The 21,724-nt window shown below is 37.6% G+C and overlaps 2 protein-coding genes across 2 annotated transcripts; one reads left to right on the forward strand and one right to left on the reverse strand.

The window, feature by feature from the left end:
- The first annotated feature begins 212 nt into the window (after positions 1–212).
- On the forward strand, positions 213–9,025 carry SNX3 (sorting nexin 3). Its single transcript, XM_053459953.1, has 4 exons — positions 213–493; positions 5,395–5,490; positions 7,079–7,203; positions 7,841–9,025. The coding sequence occupies exons 1-4, from the start codon at positions 332–334 to the stop codon at positions 7,944–7,946; spliced, it is 489 nt and encodes a 162-aa protein (XP_053315928.1). The 5' UTR covers positions 213–331; the 3' UTR covers positions 7,947–9,025.
- Positions 9,026–10,004: 979 nt separating this feature from the next.
- NR2E1 (nuclear receptor subfamily 2 group E member 1) lies at positions 10,005–20,160 on the reverse strand. The gene is made up of 9 exons (XM_053460300.1): positions 20,157–20,160; positions 19,495–19,709; positions 16,325–16,412; positions 15,652–15,887; positions 14,718–14,864; positions 13,861–13,957; positions 13,363–13,512; positions 11,497–11,602; positions 10,005–10,759 (listed from the first exon to the last, which is right to left on the reverse strand). The coding sequence occupies exons 1-9, from the start codon at positions 20,158–20,160 to the stop codon at positions 10,597–10,599; spliced, it is 1,206 nt and encodes a 401-aa protein (XP_053316275.1). The 3' UTR covers positions 10,005–10,596.
- Between the last annotated feature and the right edge of the window lie 1,564 nt (positions 20,161–21,724).

The following is a 21,724-nucleotide window of genomic DNA, read 5'->3' on the forward strand; positions in this document are numbered from 1 at the left end:
TCATGCTCTACGTGGGATATAGAACTTACAAAACAGAATGACTCAGTCACACAAACCACATACTGCCGGTCAGCAATCTGTATGTATGAAAAAAAATTGCACACACAGTCACTTTATTGCTCTGGCATGAAGCTCGGTCACGCGACCTCCCTACCACCACGCGCCTGCGTCTCCAACATTCCAGCAAGCGCGCGTCTTCCTTCCTGTGTCACCTGACCAGCTGTGCAGGCGCCACTTCCGGTAACTACCGGGGGCACACTGAGAGGAGCTGGGGATACAGTGTGACAAGCCGTCCAATACAATTCCCTCCATATAGTTTTCTGCTCTTGTCATGGCTGACACGGTGGTTGATACGCGCCGGCTCTTGAGTAAACCGCAGAATCTGAACGATGCCTACGGGCCTCCCAGCAACTTCCTTGAGATAGACGTGAGCAACCCACAGACAGTAGGGGTGGGCCGGACCCGGTACACTACATATGAGGTCCGGCTAAAGGTGAGCGGAGACACTGGCAAGGCGGAGGGGGGGGTGCTACCGAATGAAAACGTTTTAATGGGACACCCGGGATATAGGCAGGGCTACCCTGCAGGGGGCTTCTCGGGCGGGTTCACATTCGCTCCTGTCGCTTGTAAACACAAGCACCTGGGTGAAAAGGCGGGGAATGACGTGACGTCATGTTAGTTTCACCTATTTTATTCTTTATTTGTGAAGAGTAGGGTTAATCTGTGTGGGCAGGGAAGCTTCATGTTTGTAAGGGTGGAGCAGTAACTGGAAAACGTTATCCTTTCACAGGGGGTATTTTGGCTTTCCTAGATAGTATAGGGTGAGCTTTTATCGAGCTACTCCTTGCAAGGTTTTATAACCATTAATCTCCAGTATATATTTGTGAGCCATTTAACTGGTAACTAGTACCAATCAAAGAAATGGAATATAATCAGCCCCCTTTCTAATTTGCTATTAGCACACTTATTTTGGCCAAGCATTTTTAAGTCATGATGCGTTGTTGTACGGCTTGAATCTGCTGTTCCTCGGTTGTGTCCTCTGGCCAACAACCATTTAGCTATTAGGAAGCATTTTTTCTGTTTCTATAGCAACAACCTAACGGTACCTGGATTTGTGTAATATATGCATCCCTGTCAAAAATGATGAAAAGGCCAAAATGTTACATTATCATGACAGAATGTGTGTGCATCCAGCAATATGAGGGATGTTGCTAATGCTCGGCTCGGTTATAAAGGTGAACAATTCACAAACTAGGCGGTACAGCAATTTTAAATCTTATTTATGTTGGCGTAACCAACATATATACATATATTACACACACACTAACTGGCATGACTAATGCTGCGGGTGAGAGTTTGTTCAGCCTGCCATGCTCAGAAAATACTCCCATTGATTCCAGTGGGAGGTCTTTCCTGCCACTGATAGGCTGCTTCAAGCCACCAATCAGTAGCAAGAATCATCTGGCCGTGGAGGAGGGGGAGCTTCTTCCTTAAGTAGCTGCTTTTATTTATTTTTTGAAACTACTCAGGGTATTTTAATAGACATTCTTCTTTAATGGAGAGAGTATATAATTATAAAACCAGAAGCGACTGGTGTTTGGCAATCTTAGGGCGATACTTACACAGTTCTGAATGATGAGAGTTGGTACCACGTTAGCTGTAGAATTACAGGAGACAAGTAAGAGGCTAAGGGCCTTGGCTGAATCTGTGGGCGGAGTCAGGGACCTATATAAACCCCCTACCCCCTATCACTCATTCTCGTTGATCATTACGAGTTCGTACCACCCACGCTTATTCCTTTTTCACTTATCTCTAGTGTATGCCCTCTTTTTGGCGTACTGACCATCATGATCTCAGCACACCTCAGATCATGTCTATCTTTACTATCTTGTTCTCTGCCGGTATCTGTCCTTCCCTCATACTGACTTAACTTATCCCTAGACTCCGGACACAAGTGGAGTTTGAATGATACCTTTATTGGCTAACTGAGTAAATATAGATTGCAAGCTTTCAAGACCTCTCAGGTCCCTTCATCAGGCATGTTATCCTGATGAAGGGACCTGAGAGGTCTAAATGAAATGTGCTGTACAACTTGTATTTCATAAAAATTTCTCCCTAAGAACATCGTTTAAAAGCAACTGAGATGGGGAATCTGGCAAGCTACTGTCCTTTAAGTGAGGAAATGGACCCCAACAGGGAGAAATATTTTATTAAATAAAGTACGCCCCCTATCATGTTAAACTATATTGAGCAGAAAGGGATCACTCGTGCAGAAGTCTGAAACCAGCCACTGTTATGCTGTTAAGACTGTTGTAAATTTTAGCTCAAATTTGCCCTTGTCATCACATTTGATGTATTAGTAAATTAGCATTTTTCTGATTTTATTGCACTTTTCAGTGCTTCGACATTCACACCCACTACGTCATTTTGCAATGAAATAGAATTGTATGCCAATCCTTGACATGTTTCATTTTAATTGATGTTCCCAATGTAACACGTCTGATTTCAGCGTCCCCGGTGATATCCGTGTTTTTCTAGCACTGTGTAATTATATAGTAGCCATATAGTAAAAACCAGCTGCAGCACCTTTACGCTAAACTGACGCGAATGTCTAAATGTAACATCAATGCCGAGTTCATATTCATCTATACACTAGATGACATTGCGTGTTTGCCTTGTATAATGCATGTGGATCTTCAATCATTTACAGCCTTGGCCTGCTAATAATTTATTCAAGTGTAAAGCCTTAGCTTGAAGTTGATAAATTTACGAAGCTTGACCTTTAAGAATGTTTTTGAATCCCAGTCTCGTTTATACATCATCCTTTACCAATATGTAAACAAGACCATAAGAATGATTATGGTACCCTGTGTTCAGTTTTGTAACCAGTGTATTTTTTTTTGTTTTGGAAACTTTCTTGTAACTTTGATCTCGCTGCCTGCTGGAAGCAGGAATCTGCACCCTCACTCTAAGTGATCAGCAGCAAGGGAGCATCATTGAGATGCCAGCTTTCGCTGAATCATGTGTTTACTGTTCATGAACAATTTACCTTTGAAACCAGCAGTAACCCCCTTAAAGTTTCTACAGTTTCCATCATCATTCTGCAGCTCTACAAATGGGTGGCTTCCTTAGTGTCGGCTATCGCTAGATTTGCATTATATATGCAATATATATTTTTTTATATATGCTTCTGTGTTCGTGTGCAGTCTGCCCACCAACATCACTGTGGGCTCAGAGAGCTTCTGCTAAATGCTGCAAGATGGGAGTCTCTTGTGGGGTCACTTCCCGCAGGATATGGGGGACATGTGTACATTTTTAATAAAAAAAAAAAAAAAGACAGAACAGCTTGAAGTCTAAAATGTTTAAATACCTCCGAATAGCTTGTGTGGTCTGACAGTCTATGTAATTGTTCCAGCAGAGATGCAGTCGGTAAGTTATATTTTCCGCTCGTGTTTCTGTGAGAGGTTATATATCCTGCTCTGTGCATTTCCAGCGTACATGGCTAGGGGGTACTGCAGCAGCTGTAACCGCGCACGTCTTGCTTCACGTACTCCACCTCTTCTGTTTGTTTTCCCAAGCTCACTTCTGATGCTCGCAGCGTCGAGATGCCCTTTTGAAAGTTAATTGGATATTAACATAAGCAATAAACAGTAAGCCAAAGTGAATGGCTTCTTTTTAAACTTTCAAACAACTATTTTAATGGAAATGTAAACCCAGCTGTATCAAGGCTACCTTGGCCTACTTGAAATGGCAGCATAAAAGTAGGCGCCATGGCAACAGGGCAGCTTTATGTTTATGTCTATGACTAGTAAAGCAGGATGAAAGAAATCCCGCAGTATTATTCATTATGTTCATTGGCTTCTAAAAAGCATCCAGCGACGACGACGAAGTGGCACTTGACTCTCTTCTAATTTCCAATGTCTTTACCCTGTTTTGCTTTATGTGAAAAGTCCAGGAGGTGCAAATTTGAGGGGAATGCTCATTAGATCGGCTTCCCAGAAATATAAATGCACGTAAATAGTATTTTCAGCAGGTGTGTTTTTTCCTTTTTTTGTTTTTCTTTTTTTAATTGTCCTGTTCTCGATCCGGACCAACGTTTCATAGAAATAATTAGTCGTGCGTTCGACTTAAACAGCTTCTTTTTCTCTGGCTAAACGCTTTCTTTTAGGGTTGCTTAACAAACCAAATAATAACTCCAACAGGGCTTTTGAAAGGAGCTTGATAACTTTGAAAATGGGACAGAGTAAAAGATTTACAGGCTTCATTATTCAACATAATTACATATCCATATATTCTTTCTTATGTTGGGTATAATAAAATTATGCTTTTTATCTTTTATTAAATATTTCCAATTTTGGTACATTATCTGTATTTTTTTTCTTAGCATTAAATTAGTCTTCCGACCGACTTCTCCTCAAAATCCTAGTAGCCAGGAATAATAAATTGTTACTGCTCAGGTGCATTTTATAACGATATTCATGCATCCAGGCGCCTAAATGCTACGGAGATCAATATTGTTTAAACCAAATATAACCTGCTATATCATGCCATTTTCAGCAATACTTCATAAATTCAAACAACTTTCATTTTCTATTTTATTTGTAATGCCGTGACAATTTACTTCTGCAGTACTCCATCCGTCCTTTGCACCCGCGGTTATGTCAAAAGTTCAGAATGGGGAGAAAGGACGGTAAAAGAAGATGAATTGGCACTTGTACTGCAGGCATTGTACTCGTAAACTCGATATGTTATTTCAGAGATTAACTTTAGAAGAATTTTCATACACAGCGCACGGAAGTATATAAACACTTCTCACAAGGTTGGTCTTTATAGGGTCACTAGAAGAGCAACTAATCCCCTCTGTATAGTAATTTGAGAAGAGGGAATTTGAAATGCAAAATATCACCTGCAAAAAAAAAAATGGATCTGTGAGGACATTATATCTTTTGAACGCTTCCCTACATTGAAAGTAAAGAGTTGAAGTCAGGTAAAAAGCCAGTAGGTGTGAAATAAGAGAGACCCGATACCTGGCTTAATATCTGAGTCACCATCCTGCGGTAAGGTTGACCTCCTCTTATCCTCTTGAAAGAAAAACCTCCGTGTATACGGCAAATTAGCTGCTTAAGCGCCGCACTGACTTCTGTCTGAAGAGATTTGTTAACTATAATTCTTACTCGCCTACATGAGGAGGAAATGCAATTACCAGATGGAGATTAAGATATGATTGTATATCAATTAAGAGAATGATGGTGACTTTTTTTGTTTTTGTCACTGTATTGAAACACACTTTTTATTTTTTATTTTTTTTTTGTCTGTTCTAGGTCTGTTGTTTCATTACTTGGCGAAATGTACCTTACCTTGCTGTGTGCCACTAATTTGTTTCTGTTTTTGCAGACCAACCTTCCCATTTTCAAACTGAAAGAGTCTTGTGTCAGAAGAAGATACAGCGACTTTGAGTGGTTAAGAAGTGAGCTTGAACGAGAAAGCAAGGTATGAAATATATATCTTATGATTAACAGGATAATGCTGTACCTAATATACTCCAATTTTATATTATGTCACATTCACACTTTTATATTTGTAAGAATTATGAACAATAATTAAGACATATACAATAATTAAGTCATATGCACCACCTGCTAAATCAAAGAACCGTTTTACATGTTTATTAAACATGGAAGTTTTTGCCAGACACTTGCACACAGCGTGTGTGTATATGTATGACAGGATACACAGACGGAAATGCAGCCTTGTGCCTATCGTGGCCGTTACACAGCTCTGTCCCGTGTAACCGAATGCATGGATCGCCCATCCCATTGCATTGAGAGAGCAGGTGTGTGATTTAAACTGACATGTAGTAAGCGCTACAATTAGCCAGGTCGGTATAAAATGTATAGACGAGGCTGCATTTGATTGCGGATATACAGACTGATCTGCTGTCGAATGCGGCTGGTGCACTTTGCAGGAGGTTATGCATACAGCCTGCCAGCTTACAATCTGTTAGTATTTTATTCAAAGGAAGAATGATTGTAACAAAAAAAAAATACTCCGTATGGAAAAAAAAACTGCTGCATTGAGATAAGGAGATTCCTGAAGAACACAAAGTGGTGAGTGTGTTCAGATTCTGTACACGACATTGGGCAAGGTAGGATGTGGCTGCTTTGAGGTGCAACGTCCCTCTTAGCGTAGACTTGTTCAAAACCAGCTGTATTTAAAGTTAACTGGAAGGCTAGTCGTGGGCCTGTTTTGTTTCCACCAAAAGGATCATAGATACATGGAATAGAAGCTTGGGGCGTATGTAAAGCTAAAAATGTACAAAATAATTCAGACAGGATTCTGGTTCTATTCTACCGTTACCATATATGTTATATCTTTTTAACTGGCCAAGTTTAGCTGCCAAGACACATTTCTCAGCAACTGGAACGGTACTGGGGAAAAGTGCTAAATGTTTTAATTGGCAGAAATATTCTGTTAGTCCTAAAATGACTAAGTTTTAAGTTGACCGTGATGTTTCCTGGATTAATTATAGTTGAAATATGAGATCTACACGTTCGAGAGCAAGTTAAACTCAGCCACTGAGTGGAATTGTTGTAAATAGTTTTCCTTTCTTTAAACTGCTAGCATGTTCCACTTTAAAGTAGTGCAGTAAATATATCTGGATACAGAAGTGGTTTAAGCCACTTGTTTGTAAGAGCTTTTAACCTAAAGATGTGGTATGAGGGATTATCTGATGGCATGAGAAAATACGTTCCTAAGAAGCCAGTGGAGCTAAATACTTTAACCAGGCGTGGGAGGAGGTAATGAGAGAGGATTTCTGTAGGTCCAATGCTGTTCATGAGTGTTTACACTATAAACTACAAGGGTTTAACATAACCCATATGCTACCAAATGCATAGCTTTTATATAGATATTTTTTGAGAATCCTGCCTTTCCCCATAGTGAGGCTTGTGTAGAGTGGACTTCCTAAAGATAACCATGGAGCAAAGGGTGGACATTAAATGTATTACACTTGGATGTTTCATGAGGGGAAGAGTACTAATTTCTGTTTAATCAAGTGCCTTGTGTTGTATACGTGTAGGTTGTTGTTCCTCCATTACCTGGGAAGGCTATTTTCCGTCAGCTTCCTTTCAGAGGAGATGAAGGAATATTTGAAGACTCATTCATAGAAGAAAGAAAACAAGGGCTCGAACAGTTCATAAACAAGTGAGTGTGGAGACTCTATCAGGTGCCGGTAAATTATTGTGTCACAATCCAGCACAAACTATGAATTGGGTTCTTTAAACACGGCTTCCTTTCATATATTGAAAGGAAGCTGTGTTTAAGTCTGTTAAAATAAGCAATCCTTATTGTTGACCTTCTATTTGTTTTGCACAGTTAATATATGCAGATTGCTGCTGGAATTGATGGCGTTGAATGTAGTAGATGGTATAACCGTTCTCCCTGGTTCCAACGTATGCCCTATCATTTGACAATGCAACTCACAGCGTAAATGTAATCAATGCAGATTGTGAAAGCTCATTGCTGGTAGAAATGTTTAATACCTTACTCCTTTTAAATGTCAAATTACTCTCAAACTTTACCTAGCGTTTAGTCTGAGTGTTTTGCTTTGCTTCCTACGTTGCGTTTTTGTTGGGTTTTTTTCTTAATCACTACTGATTCGCATTGATAACTTTCAAAAACATCAAACACGTTGTCAAGCAATGTGTTCTCATCAGCCCTACAGCGGGCGTCTTGTATGGTATATAAGAGGGGTGCGGGGATGAAAACAAAATATGGGGTGCATGCGTGCAAATTTTGTATTCAAATGATTAATATTTATTTTCACCCTTTTTGCTTCAAGGGTCGCTGGCCACCCACTGGCACAGAATGAAAGATGCCTGCACATGTTTTTACAAGATGAAATTATAGACAAGAGCTACACACCGTCCAAAATAAGACATGCTTAAATAATGGGAGCTGAAGAACTCTGACTATATAAATGATTGTCTTAAGATTTAAACATATCCTCAGCATGTTACGATTCACTTTAATTGTAACCTACTAACCTACATTTTGTTTTCTCTATTTGTCTTCTAATTGATGTTCATGTACCAGCAATGTTTCATTCCCATGGAGCTGGGCAGTATTATATCTTATTTCTAACATATTTATTGTTCTTCTTGATGCCATCTACCGAATGCAGGCATATGTTCATGCAGTATGCAATAAAGCACTGTTTTGAAATAATGTGGCAAACAAACAAAAAATCTAAATCTTGCTAATCAGATTTTACTCAAGATATGTTGCATTCATCAAATACATGTTAATGTGTTTTATTCTGTTCTTTTAGGATGGTCGCTACATTTAGAGAATCGTCACTCATAACATTTCTTGAACAATTTTGAATTTGACCATTGTAGCAAAAATGTAATGAGCACTTAATATTCATGTTGGTGTGTAATCCAAAAAAAAAAAACCCTCTCTCTTTCTCTCTCTCTCTCTCTCTCTCTCTACAAGCACTAACTTGTCACTAAGGTTTATGAGCAGCATATTGTTGTCTGTTCAATTATGTGTGTCGGTGTATAACTTCCACTGTTAAAGGTGCTGTTCCACATAAAGCATGATTGGAGTCATAACAAGTCAAGTAATAATCTTTCATCAGAGGATCTATAGCACATAAAATCACAAACTAGTAAGAGGCATTTTCTGTTCCTATGGCAACAAAGACTTTTAACCTATGAGTGCCCTCTATTTTGTGGCACGTGACTACAGGTTACAGTCAACTATTCCTTCTGAAAATATGATGGGGACAACATGATCAGCTGTTTTGGGGAAGGATTCAGGAGAACGTGGAAGGAATATTGTTTCTAAAATACATTCAGTTATAAAGGCGTGTTTAATTGGAACAGCACCTTTTAATTTTCCCTTAAAGCTTGCAAAAAGACTTTATACTAAACTTAAGAACGTTACTTATATAAAGTATAAGCACATTTATATGATTTGTCTAAATTTTTAATTTTTTTTAAAAATAAAATTGTAAACAAAATCATGTTTTTAGCTTTTCTTTATTCAAAGACATGGACTTTGCTTCCATGACACAAATTATGACATGTAAGAGGGGATTTTGAATAATCGTGTAACCACGTTAAATATTCTTGGCCCTGTGCCAAGGAGATATGTTATTGCAATTCCCAGGGCTGGGGAAAAAAAATAAAATTTTGTCATTTACTTCATCTTATTATCTAATTACATGCTTCTAGCGGCAAGCATTCTTGTAAAACGAGTGCATCCATTTTTAAAATTACAGCATTTTTGGTATTTTTAAATGTTACATGTAGAGCAGTGTAATAGTTGTAGTAGATTTGAATGGTTAGTGATGCGGGATGCATAATAGTAAGGTCGTCTCTAAAGTCTGAATTGTTGGTCGTCTAAAGGGAACTTCTCTCATTCTGCTTGAGTTTCTGTAGTTTTGGGGCAGCCGTTAGGAGTTGGGGGTGACTTTTCCAATGTAACTGTCAGCTTCAATTAACTTTCTGTGAATAGCCATGTTGTTATGCTTTCAAATGCATTCTCGATACTAGTTGGGAGTTGAGTGTTGACTTGAAACCAACATGGCAGATTTCATTTGCATCCCTGGCTAACTCAGTAGGCTCTGCAGGTCGTCAATGTGTTCAATGATACACTCTAAGAAAATCTCAAATTCAATATATTTTATTCTTTGTAATGAAATTTAATACAACTTTGAATTCACAAATTAGTTGACACTTTGTACAATGTTTGATTGTTTTACTCGTCTATGATAACGTTGAAGTGCTGGTTTTCTCAGTGCTAGGTCCTAATAACACCAAAACGTAGAACTTAGAGAAGCTATTTTAAACTGTAACTAAATGCTCCGTTTTCCTACACCTTGTGGTATGTCATTAAGTAGTTGGTGCTTTGTGATCATGGCCCAGGCCAAAAATATTAAATGGAAAATGGCAGTGGTGACCTTTTTATATCGATATGTTCCCGATCAAGAAGGCTTTTTAATGGCCAAGTGTGTTGGACACCATTGACTATGGTTAGAATATTTTTCCCTCTTTGTTTTTGTGTGTTTTATATACTTAAGGCTTTTGTATCTGGTTGTAGATGGAAGTTAAACTTTGTTAGCTTTGATATGTGTGACCCCCCCAAATATTTAGTCTCAAAATCAATTTGCAAATAAACATCGTGGCTTCTGATACTCCCAGCAAATGCTGTGCTTCCACCCCCCCCCATCGTTTTTCTTGTGTACAAAAACGCAATGTCAACAGTCCAACGTCGTCTTATTACGTCTGGCAAAGCAGTCGGCTGACTGATGGACATGTCGTCTCATAATTATGTACAATGGCAGCAGCCTTTAAAACGCACTCAGGTAATGTGTATCCCTTGCACTCCATTTGACACAAATTGGCTCTTGAAACCAAATTCTTTTCATGGTAGAATATATTTTGATATCACGTTCATCAATATGATGGCTTTTTAACAAAAGATTATTCTCCAGAATCGTAGTCTCTTTAAATCATATTCATAAATGACACTTCTCCCTCTGAAAAAGTCCCCAGGGAATGCCTGTGTGTTAAGGATAATTTCCAGGGTTTAGATGTCGCTTGACTTGTACATGTCTGACAGGAGCCTTGTTATTGGAACATTACCAATTGTTTTTTTGAAGAAAACTTCTTCTATCGTAGATGGGCTTATAGAACGCAATGCTGGCAGAAGTAGTAGAAGTTTTCCAAAACGGCAAGGCTGTGTAGGGTACCTGTTATAGATAAAAAATGTTTGTTTTAGATGTATAAAGAGCTTGTGCCGTCACATGCATTAATGTAATAGAATGCGTTCTAATTACAATGGTAGTAAAAGCACCCCTTCATTTTCAGTGGGTTAACTATTTTACGGGGCCAGCACCCCAAACAGTTTTGCTTTTGGACATTTTGACTGTTGCGTTATTATAATAAGCAGATGTGTACTACATATTGGATGAAAGAACAAATTTAGATTCTGAAATGAGCAACTCAATATGGAGGGCTAACTTTACCAATGCTTAGTAACATAGCAAAAACAAGGTGCATTCTTTACAAAGCAAAACCCCAAAAAACACCGAATGTGGAATGTATTCCTTACCTAGAATTACAGCGGCTAAGACTGGCCACTTTATATCAACTATTATTAGCACTGACTAATGGAAGGGACAGTTCTACGGTAGGTACTCGGATGGAGTTTGTGAATGCCTATAAAAAATGGAGGTTGTGGGATTCTCATGCCTTAGTCCCACATCTTTGCGGATCTCTTTCCTTTAGCACAAATTTTATGAAACTAAACATTATTTCCATCAAGTCTGAATTTTTTGGTATGGCATATCATTTGTCATATGATTTTCTTTTAAACAAAAAGTAATAGTGAAATGCATTGTACTGTAAAATGTTCCATTATACATTTCTTTCTCAGTCTATTTGGTGCTTTTGGTTCTTTTCCAAGCAATATGAAATATATTTTTACCTGGTGTGTATATAGCTGTTTAAAGTGAGCTGAGCTTCATCTTGCAAGGCTGCTATAGCGGCAGCATTTCGGAAACTCCTCAGCTCTGAACCGCTGTGCGTAGGAACTGAAACAGGGAAATAGAATCCACAGTTATAAACACGCAAGTTATGGATAGATTTTCAGATTACATCCTTACAGGAATGTCCTTAATGCAATATGGTGACTTCTCCGTGCATTCATGGGGTTTTCTATATAGATATTAACAAAATAGTCGCTTACTCTCCTTCCATTTCACTCTAAAATGCTAAGCATTTTTATGATGTATAATGATCACACTAAATATAGTTAATAAAATGTCTCAATAGAAGATGTCATCCAAGCATGATCATTTCCAATTTTCATATAGATGTACATGCAATATGAGTGTCCGGGACAGGGATAGCGACTTATTTGTGTGGGATGTTCTCATGTCTGCTTACAATAACAACTAGATGAGAGCATTGGCGCATGTGTATAGGTCCAGTTAAAGCCAAGCCCAGTGCACTATGTAGAGCAGCCGCTCTGCAAGACATCTCCTTGTGGTCAAACCAGGAGGTCAGTGTCGATTATGGAACAAGTGAAATTTCCCCCTGTGCCATGTTACTTCTGCTCAGAGGCTAAAATGATATACCTTAATCTAGCTCTTTGTATGATTATTAAATCTGGGTTATGGAAAGGAGCACAGAGAAAATGGATTTGAGGTTCAAACTTTTCTCTGAATATCTGCTTTTATGCAAATGAGAAAATCATTTCTTGTAGCTGCAAAAGCTTAGGTGTAAGTTCCAGTCTATAAATAATTCCAGATGGCAGGGTTCAGGATTTGATATCGGGGCGACCTAGCACCCGGGCGGTAGGTCTGTCGCTATTGCGCTGGGCCTCCCTTCTTGGCTAAAGGGGGCGCTGGGGCAGGTTCACAGCGCCCAGGTGTCAGCGTTATGAGAGAGAGAGGCAATGGCCATACAGTGCAGACGGGTCTCCATGAGGTGAGAGGGAGGAGGAGTAGTGTATGTATAGTGCTAGAGTCAGTGTGTGTTTGTGTGTATGTATGGTGTTCGAGTCAGTGTGTGTGTGTGTGTATGTTGGACAGTGTATGAATGGGTTTGAGTGTAGTGTTGGCATGTATGGACATATTGTGAGTGTGTTTGTTACTGTATTGCATTAATGTGAGTGGATGTCACCAACAAGTGTGTGTATGTTTGTATATGATGTTAGCATGTGTCTGTGTTTGTTAGTTACCATTCACTTACCATGCAATTTAATATTTACCAATTTAATGTATCATTTAAATTGATTAATGTTTTCACTTTTTTCAATTCTTTATTACAGTAAATGGATTATCATTAATATATGTTTGCCGAATATTTAAAACGTTTTCTGTTAATGTACTAATAATTCTATTATGTTTATTATGTTTAGAATTGGAAAGGGTAATATGACTGAAACTGAGATATATGAAAATAAAAACTTGATTGGGAGGGAACTGTCTCCAAGTTTGTCAACCCCTGTCAGGTGGCTTGCTTGGCTCTTTTAATCAATGCTAAGAGTTATCATGAGGCAAATATATAGAAGCAAATAAGTCATATTTTCAAGTGGTTAAAAGGGAAGCTGTACATTCAAAATCATATTAAATACGTTTAATACTTGTTTTGTAATAATTGTAACTGCTTTGGAAAAAAATGAATCTGCCTCAAATGATGTATATGAGTTCGCCATGAGCAAGCAATCCTTCATTTGATTTGTTCTTCATTGCCTGCTTTGCTTTGCCCTTTCAAAGAGCATTGTGTGCCGTTAACAATAATAACGACTTTGTCAGAACGGCACCTCTTAGAATAAGCGGCTACTTACCGGCCTTAAAAGTAACAATACATTTGAGACAGGCAAATTCAGTAGCATCTAGCCGAAGCTGTCGAAATCTTGCCACCACTTCTTGCAAAGCTTGGATCTCCGAGATGACTTTATTCAACTTTTGGGAATCCGTGTTATCGTTGTTCATTCCTAAAACCAAAAAATATCTGTCTTGGAACTCTCAATTTCCATCAGATCTTATACCTCTTAACATGCATCAAACTGTAATTCTGATATAAACTCGAATTTTTGTTTTCCCAAAGTTATTATGAAATACTCTTTTGGATGATAACACAGCGATTTGCATTTCAATTACGATACAAGCAGTTATGAATGCAACAAGACAACACTATTTGCATTTAAATATAGATTTATAAATGACAGGTATAGTCTATTGTTCAGATGGGATTTGTTATTCTTCACATGTTGTCCTTATTGCCAGTAATGTATTTTAATGTTAATTTCTACAACAAAGTCATTAAATTGAGCAGTCCTTACCAGAAACAGCCAGTAGCGTGCTCGCATCAACTGGAATGGCCCATTGTGATATTCCTAAAACAAACAGCTCCCTCCATGCATCTTCCAGAAGCATCAGCTGCCGCAGAATATACAAGCGATACATTTGTAAACACATCATCCATGCAAGTGTCTATTATTTCACAGTTGCAATGCCGGCCCTTTAGAACTCTATCTGAATATTTTATTCCAATTAAGTTTCGTTGATGATACTTATGAATAAAGCGTTTCGTAGCATATTGTACTGTTTAGATCCGACAGGCTTATGTTGAGAAGTGGTCTTCAGAAATAAATTGGTTTTAAAGAATACAACCCCAAATTTAAAGAACAGGAGGCAAAACAGACAATGAGAAAATTGTTCCAAGTCCTGCTTTATCTCATGATGCCCAGTAAATCCAGTATTTTCTTCTTTATAAGAAAAATCAATTTTGTGGGACAGTTTTATTTGTGGGCTTGGATGTGTATTAGCACTGATGTTATGATTCTAATCTTATGACCTTTAGTACATATAATTAAGGAAATATCTATCTGCCAAAACTGGTAAAGCCTGTAACCTGTATATATATATATATATATATATTAATTCCTGGAAAATATTTGTCGTAACGGCAAAAAATACACATTCATATACAGTGCATTTTTATGTAAAGAGTAAGGGTATAATATACAGTATAATACACTTATTATTGTTAATAATAACTTAACTTAATAATATTAACTTTTGGTTAAAAATATTACAATAATAATGTAGCCACATTCCAAAAACAGGCTTTTTTAGTATTTTTGAAATCAATGTATTTCTGCAATCAGATGATTTGAACTATTCTGTACTATTTTACCTGATCTTGGAGAGAGAGCGTGGAGAAGGCTGGCACACTCTTTGCCCACTTAATGCTCATGAAAAGAAGCCTCGCAGCCGATTCACAAACAGATTCAGTGGCTACCTCGTATAGGTAAATTGGAGCGCCGTTCACTTCGTGTGGATACTAAAACAAAGGGATGAAATGTTACTTTTAACCATTTTGTATTAAAAGCATTTCCATATTCCTCATAAATCTAAAACAAATATCTCCATGCTGCCAAATTATCTCCTTCAATTGCCGAAGTGGAGATGGTGGAAGTTAAGAATAAAAATCATTCTGGCTTTAAAAGTGCTCATCTCTATAGCAACCAATTAAATGGTCTTGCAGATTGGACCATTCTGTTGGTTGCTATGGTGAAAAGAAAACATTTTCAAACTTTGAACCACAACCACATTTTCTACATAACCCCCATTTAGCTTAAGTTTATAAATATGCAATCTTGGTTCTTCCCCGTAGCTCTCCAGGTTCCTATGCCTCTGGGTTAATTCCGTCCTAGAACGGTGCTAGATACACCATTTGCATTGGCCATTAAACAACTTTTAATCATAAATATCTGAAGGGAAGGCAGAAGTCTGAATCATGATGCATCAAGATGGCAGCTTTCACATTGAGCACAATATAATTAATTATATTAATATAATAATATAATAATAATAAGTGAGAACAGTGCAAAAATGAATATTATTGGTATATTAATTGTGACCCACCAAACGGTACCTTTTTCTGCCACATTATATTTTTCAAGCCATTACTAATTTGTAAAGACCACTATAAACATCAGTAAGGAAGGATAGCCGTCATTTTGCTTATATTTAATGCAAATGTTAACATAACTATTTTTATGACATTAAGGAGTCATAAATACCCATATATATGCGTTGAAATGTAATGTGTTAGTTGGTTAACATACTTTTGGGGTTGGCTGGGCAAGGCTAACCAAGGTCTGTCTTTCAGGAGTAGTGGATACTGCAGCCAACTCTAGGCTATGGGGTTCCAGTTGGCTAACAGCGGTAAAGAAGTTGGGTGCTGGTAAGGCTGCCGATGGGAAGTGCGGTGTGGTTCCATTCACGTCTTTGTGCCCTCTGAAGTACAGTGCCACTTGCTTTCTGATAGTGGATGTTCTTGGTCCCCTTTCATGTTGTACAGCTGAAATCAAATCACTAATCATTACTGAACTAATCAAACCTATTTGACAAAGTGATTTAGAGAGCAGCATCTCAAACACTTTTGTTCATTAAAAGGTTAAAATCATGAAAATCTTCCCTCATACTGTGTCCTTGAGATAATATTTCAGCCCTATGATTTTCTTCTTGCTAAATAACTACATTAATCTATATTTTATCAGAGGCACGTCAATCACTTTTTTAATGTAGGCTTCTGTTCTTAAGCATAATGCATTTGATTTTGCTTCTCTTAAAAAAACCCGATGACTGTCTCACTGATTGCTAAGAAAATATTATAATTAGATTTTTTTTTCAATTTCTAATATGAGCGACAATGGATGATTGTATATTTAGGTCAAATGATATCATGTTTTCTTATTAAAAGAAACCAGCAGTTTAGTTAAATTTTGTAATAATTACCATCTTTATTCATGTTGACTTCCAAGCACTTCTTCAGGCGACATGCTCTGCACTGATTCCTGTGTGTCTTGTCAACCGGACAACCTCCCTGAAATCATAAACATTAAAGGAACGGAATCATTTACCGACCTTTACCTTGAAGGCTGTTTTTTTCCGGTTAAGCACTTTACTAACAAGTGTGCCTTACGCGGCTAAGCAAGTTAAACACTAGACACCTCGCAAAGGCATGTCACCTTAATGAGCTGCTGACTTTTGGGCTTTGGTGACACAATGTGCTGGTTATGTTTTATTCTAAACAATTATAATTATATGCAGAAATGTCACTTTTAAACACTTAATATACAAAACATGGAGGGCTGTAATGCAGGTAGAGTCAGGGTTCTGTGTGTGGGATGGTATGGGACTAGGCATGACCTTTCTCCTGTCCAGAGAAAGCAGAAACCGACCTGGGGCCTGTGGAATCATATATAATATACATATCTCCCCTTCAGTATAAAATACATGTTGGACAATGCTATGCTTCCAACTTTGTGTGATCAGTTTGGGGAAGGTCCTTTTCTATTCCAGCATTACTGTGCTCCGGTACACAAAACAAGGTCCACAAAGATATGGTTGGATGAGGTTGGTGTGGTCCTGACCCCAACCCCATCAAGCACCTTTGGGATGAACATGAACAGAGATTGTGAGCCAGGACCTCTCGTCCAACATGAATGCCTGACCTCACAAATACTCTACTGGATGAATGGGTAAAACTTTCCACAGAAACACTCCAAACTCTGGTGGAAACCCTTCCCAGAAGAGTGGAAGCTCCCCTTTTGTTAAGTTACCATCCCTGTTTGGTGGCAACTGATTAAGGATCAAGCATCCTTTCCAAAGGTAAAGGTAGGAAAATCAGCACATGAAATTAATCAACATTCTAATTCTGTCATAGATGAAGGTTTCCACAAGGTGAAATAGTTTCTTAACTTTTAAACCAAATCACTTCTGATTGACAGGCAAAAAGCACAAACTATAGGTGGTTTCGCTTTAGTGTACTTAACCAAATGCATCCAATCCTAAGGATTTAAGCTACAGGAAAAATATTTTGGGTTAGTGTGATGTAACTTTGTACATATTGAAATATCAGCTTTAGCAACAAAAACATTTTTTTAATCACCAACCATTAGCTAAAATTTCTTTCAGGGTTTTCCTAATCCCAATAACGTTTCCTAACACTTCAGCTTTATTTACTAGTTCTCCTCCAAAGCCTTGAGATGGCAACACAGCATACTGACAGTCTGTAACAGGGAAGGGCAGGTAACATTCAGGGATGCTAGTCCAGCCAAGTGGGCCACTAATAAGGCCCCCAAAACATTCTGACATAGAACATTCTCCATGTGCACTGTAAGGTCCTATCGGAAATACAGTTTCACAAAATCTACACGTGTGCAGAAAAAGGATTCACTCATCATAGCGATACAGCCATGTGTGCAGAGAAACAATAAAACAACCAGAAACAACTGAAACCAAACTATTGCCCTAGGTATTTTTCCAATGCAGTTTAAGGTCGGTGTGGCTGACAATTCTCCAAATTTCCATAAATTTAAATCTCATTACTCCTAATTTCATGTTAAACTGTATGCCAACTAGATTGTTAACCTCACTAAATTAGTGAGGTTGAGGTATTTTGAGAGTAGATGTCAACTAACAACACGTGTAATAAAATATGTACTAAATAAACAGTTGGAAGCATTCTGGGTTTGGACCTACATAATGTATAGTGAAGAATTGAAACTTTAAACTCTCCTGTCGCCTCTCTCTTTAGTGAATTGAGCCCTATATTGAACTGTGGTTTTATTGGGTTGAAGTTGGTTTCTTAATACATTGTAAAACGAATACATTGTAAAACATTTCAGATCAATTACATGCAAGGATGTGATAATGGACCATATTATAACTTAAAAGTATTCTGACTTGAAGCAATAGTCCTCAAATAACAAATGTGTTATTGTGAAAAAATAACCACATTCTTTGTGAAGTGCTCCAGGCCTCTTCAGTTTAATGCTGAGTTTTTGTCAGCTAAGTAAGTGGGAGCTGTATGAATAAAATTGATATCTATAACGCCATGATACATGAGATAATAGACTTGCTCACTCATATCATATGCTTAAGGAAGTTAGAATTTTTGTTGTATAAATGTGAGCTTTTGTGTTGTAATGTTTGGTTTTTTTTCTGACTACCATACAGAGCCAACATATATGATATAGATTGGTGGTGTGGCAGTTCAGACTCGATTTTAACTTGGTCTTTTGACTTATTACACACCTAAATTCAGAGACGCGATTCCCATGACAAAATCAATGCTTTTATTTTACAAGTCAGGCAACAATAAGCCTTCAACAAAGAAAGAATTATGCTCACTTTTCATATAATGAGGTTATCATTATTAGACTGGATTGACTATAAATATCAAACTCTAGCTGGGAAGTGGTTAACAATTATATCATGTTTTTTCTCTCCTTTGAATAGTTTTATGGATGCATTGTTCCAGAAATATGAGAAAACCATATCAAATGTACTTTGACACAAAAATCACAGGTCTAAGTATTTATATCATGTTATACACACCCAAAACCAAGTGTTGGAGGTGGCCACTGAAGAATTTCTCCAGACAGAAAATACACATCACAAAACAGCATTTTTCTGGTTTGTATATATCCCTTAATTTTGTGCATATTGGTTTATCCTTTAAATGGTTGGTAGCAGCCATAGGCAGGCATAAATCAACCAGAAGAACTTGCGCTGGAACCTCAGAGGAACAGCTATAGACGTTTTGATTTTCATAGTGTCTTCACCACTCTCTGCTCTGGCTCACAGTAGACAAAACTATGCTTACAGCTGCCAGCAATCCATCCAGACTGCCAAGAACACCACCCTACCATGTGGTAATTAGAATAAACTGGGATTTATACAGTAGGAAACAGTGCCAGGGTGTTTTTTTAGTTTCTAAATATATCCGAATATACAGATTGAAGTTGACCCCTTCTGTCTTTTAGACCATTTCTGACCCCCCCTTGTCCCTATTTTGAAATCACCATAATTCCCTACCATTATTTTGGAATATAGTGTATTTATCTCTTTTCACATAGCCAAAGACCATTTTTTGTCTATGCAAATGAAATACTACTAACCTGATTTCCAGATTTACAGACATAGGTTCTGTTCCTCCTGATACTTCTTTTGAAGAATCCTGAGCACCCATCACATGCATAAACTCCATAATGCTTACCGGAGCTACGATCGCCACATACTTTACAAGGTATGTCCAGAATTCGACCTGTGGGCAGTAAAACATAGCATATAAAGATATTAAAAAATGATAAATATTTTGCATGACTTCTAAAATCTGTAACTCAATGGTAGGGAAAGCATTATACATATATGGGTGGATTTCTGTCGTAAATGTTTTAGTAAGCTAATGCAGAGGCTGTACCCTTGCTTTTCTTACATATCAAGTGAGCATTAAAATGGACAAATGAGTTTCTCCTTTAAGAAGGGCTAACCCCGGTGAGTTTCTCCTTCAAGAAGGGCCAACCACAGTAACCTTCTTGTTCAAGAATGGTCACCCAATTGAGCTTTTTATTTAAGAATGGCTATCCCAGTGAGCTTCTTGTTCAAGAATGGCCAACCCCAGTGAGCTTCTTGTTCATGAAATGGCCACCTCAATGGGCTTATTCATCAGAGAAGTACCAGTCCCAGTAAACTTTTCATCTGAGCATCATATTGCATACCTAATGCTCCACTTTCACGGCACCTCACAGTATTATCTATGTAACATACTGGGCCAACATACCCATCATACTGCATAGTTTAAGTCGGAGAGATGAAATATTATAGCTCACTAAAATCAGCAATACCATTCAAGGATAATAAATTATGAAACCGCTCGTATTATAAGCCTACTGTAAGTTAGCAGATCCAGTCATATATGTGTAATGTAATATGCATACATAGGATTTGCTTTTATTGAGGAAATTTCCATTTATTCAGTTTAATATTTTTCATTAAATTTAAGGTACATATTTGGCAAGGTGGCTCTGCCATTAGCAGCAGCTTCAATAGGCATGTGGAAAAGCCAGCCTTGTCTATAGAAGCAGCAATTAGGGCAACATTGCATTCTGTCTTCTTGACAAAAGATATGATAGCTATATCCTGCTACAAAAACAAACTGTCCATAGACTGTTTTTAAATTTAATATAAATACTCATAAAAATAATATTGGCAGTTACTTTTTAGTGATACACTGAATATGCTAAAAGTAGGTTCTAGTAGCCCTTTCATACTTGGAGGGAAAATATATTTTAAATGCAATTATTTGGTAACCTTCCCAACTATTGAATGCATTGTTGACTAGAGTGAATACAAATTACCCTGGCTGTGATCCTGAAGCTGTTAGACATCATGTTATATCACAGATAATGTATTTATTGTTAATTAAATGTTAATTAAACACATGAGTCAATAAATAATAGTTATTATAAAACACAAATGTCCAGTACCGCCTTTAATGTTTGTTTTGTTAAGCTTACTTTTTGAAGTATGCTTTGTATAAATGTGGATTCTGTTAGGAAAGACAAAAATTCCTCCAAAACCTTGAAAAGATTCCAAGTTGTAATCCTGAGGTATGTCGTCTTTAATGGAATGAGCTACCAAAGGGAGGTCTCATCCTCATAACATATTTTTGGGACCGTCTAAGAAGTCTAAAAGTTCAGGGTACCACAACTAGGCGTTTTAGTTCACCAAACAAAGTTGTAGTTTATTGTGGTGATCTGAAGCATTTTAACTACTCAGCTCCGCTATGTGTTATGAAGAGCCAGCCCTTGCGAGTTTTTGCAGAGCCAGATTTCTTTTTTGCAAGCTCCACTAGGCCCAATCCTTGTCAAGGTTGTCTCTTCATGATGTAGAATGAGGTTGGGGTTATGAAATGTTTCATCTTTTCACAACCTAACTGTAAACTTGTGGTTAATAAATAAATCCATTAGGTAGAATGTGTCACTGTACTTGTGCCATAAATAATTTGTTTTGGGGACACAACCAATGTTTTTATAGAAATTAAGTACAATCAGGTTCTTACCAGAGAATAACCCCCATTTTTGCTACCAATCAAGTAGCGGGGTCTACCAAAACAATGGGCCTAAAAACTTCCTTCAGGGTGTATCGATAAATTAGATTTTTTTCTTGCGAGAATTTGGTTTTCAAAATGTTAAATTCCAGGGAGAAATATGAACATTGATAAGACACTTAGGAGTATATCTTTAAAGCAAATAATGCAGGCTTGGAAAAATAGGGTTAGAATTACTGCTATCAGCTGACACTTGGGGCACTGTCCTTGCTATGATGATCTAGTGGCAAAAAAAAAAT

The sequence above is a fragment of the Spea bombifrons genome, chromosome 3 (assembly GCF_027358695.1).
Source record: "Spea bombifrons isolate aSpeBom1 chromosome 3, aSpeBom1.2.pri, whole genome shotgun sequence".
Classification (NCBI taxonomy): domain Eukaryota; kingdom Metazoa; phylum Chordata; class Amphibia; order Anura; family Pelobatidae; genus Spea; species Spea bombifrons.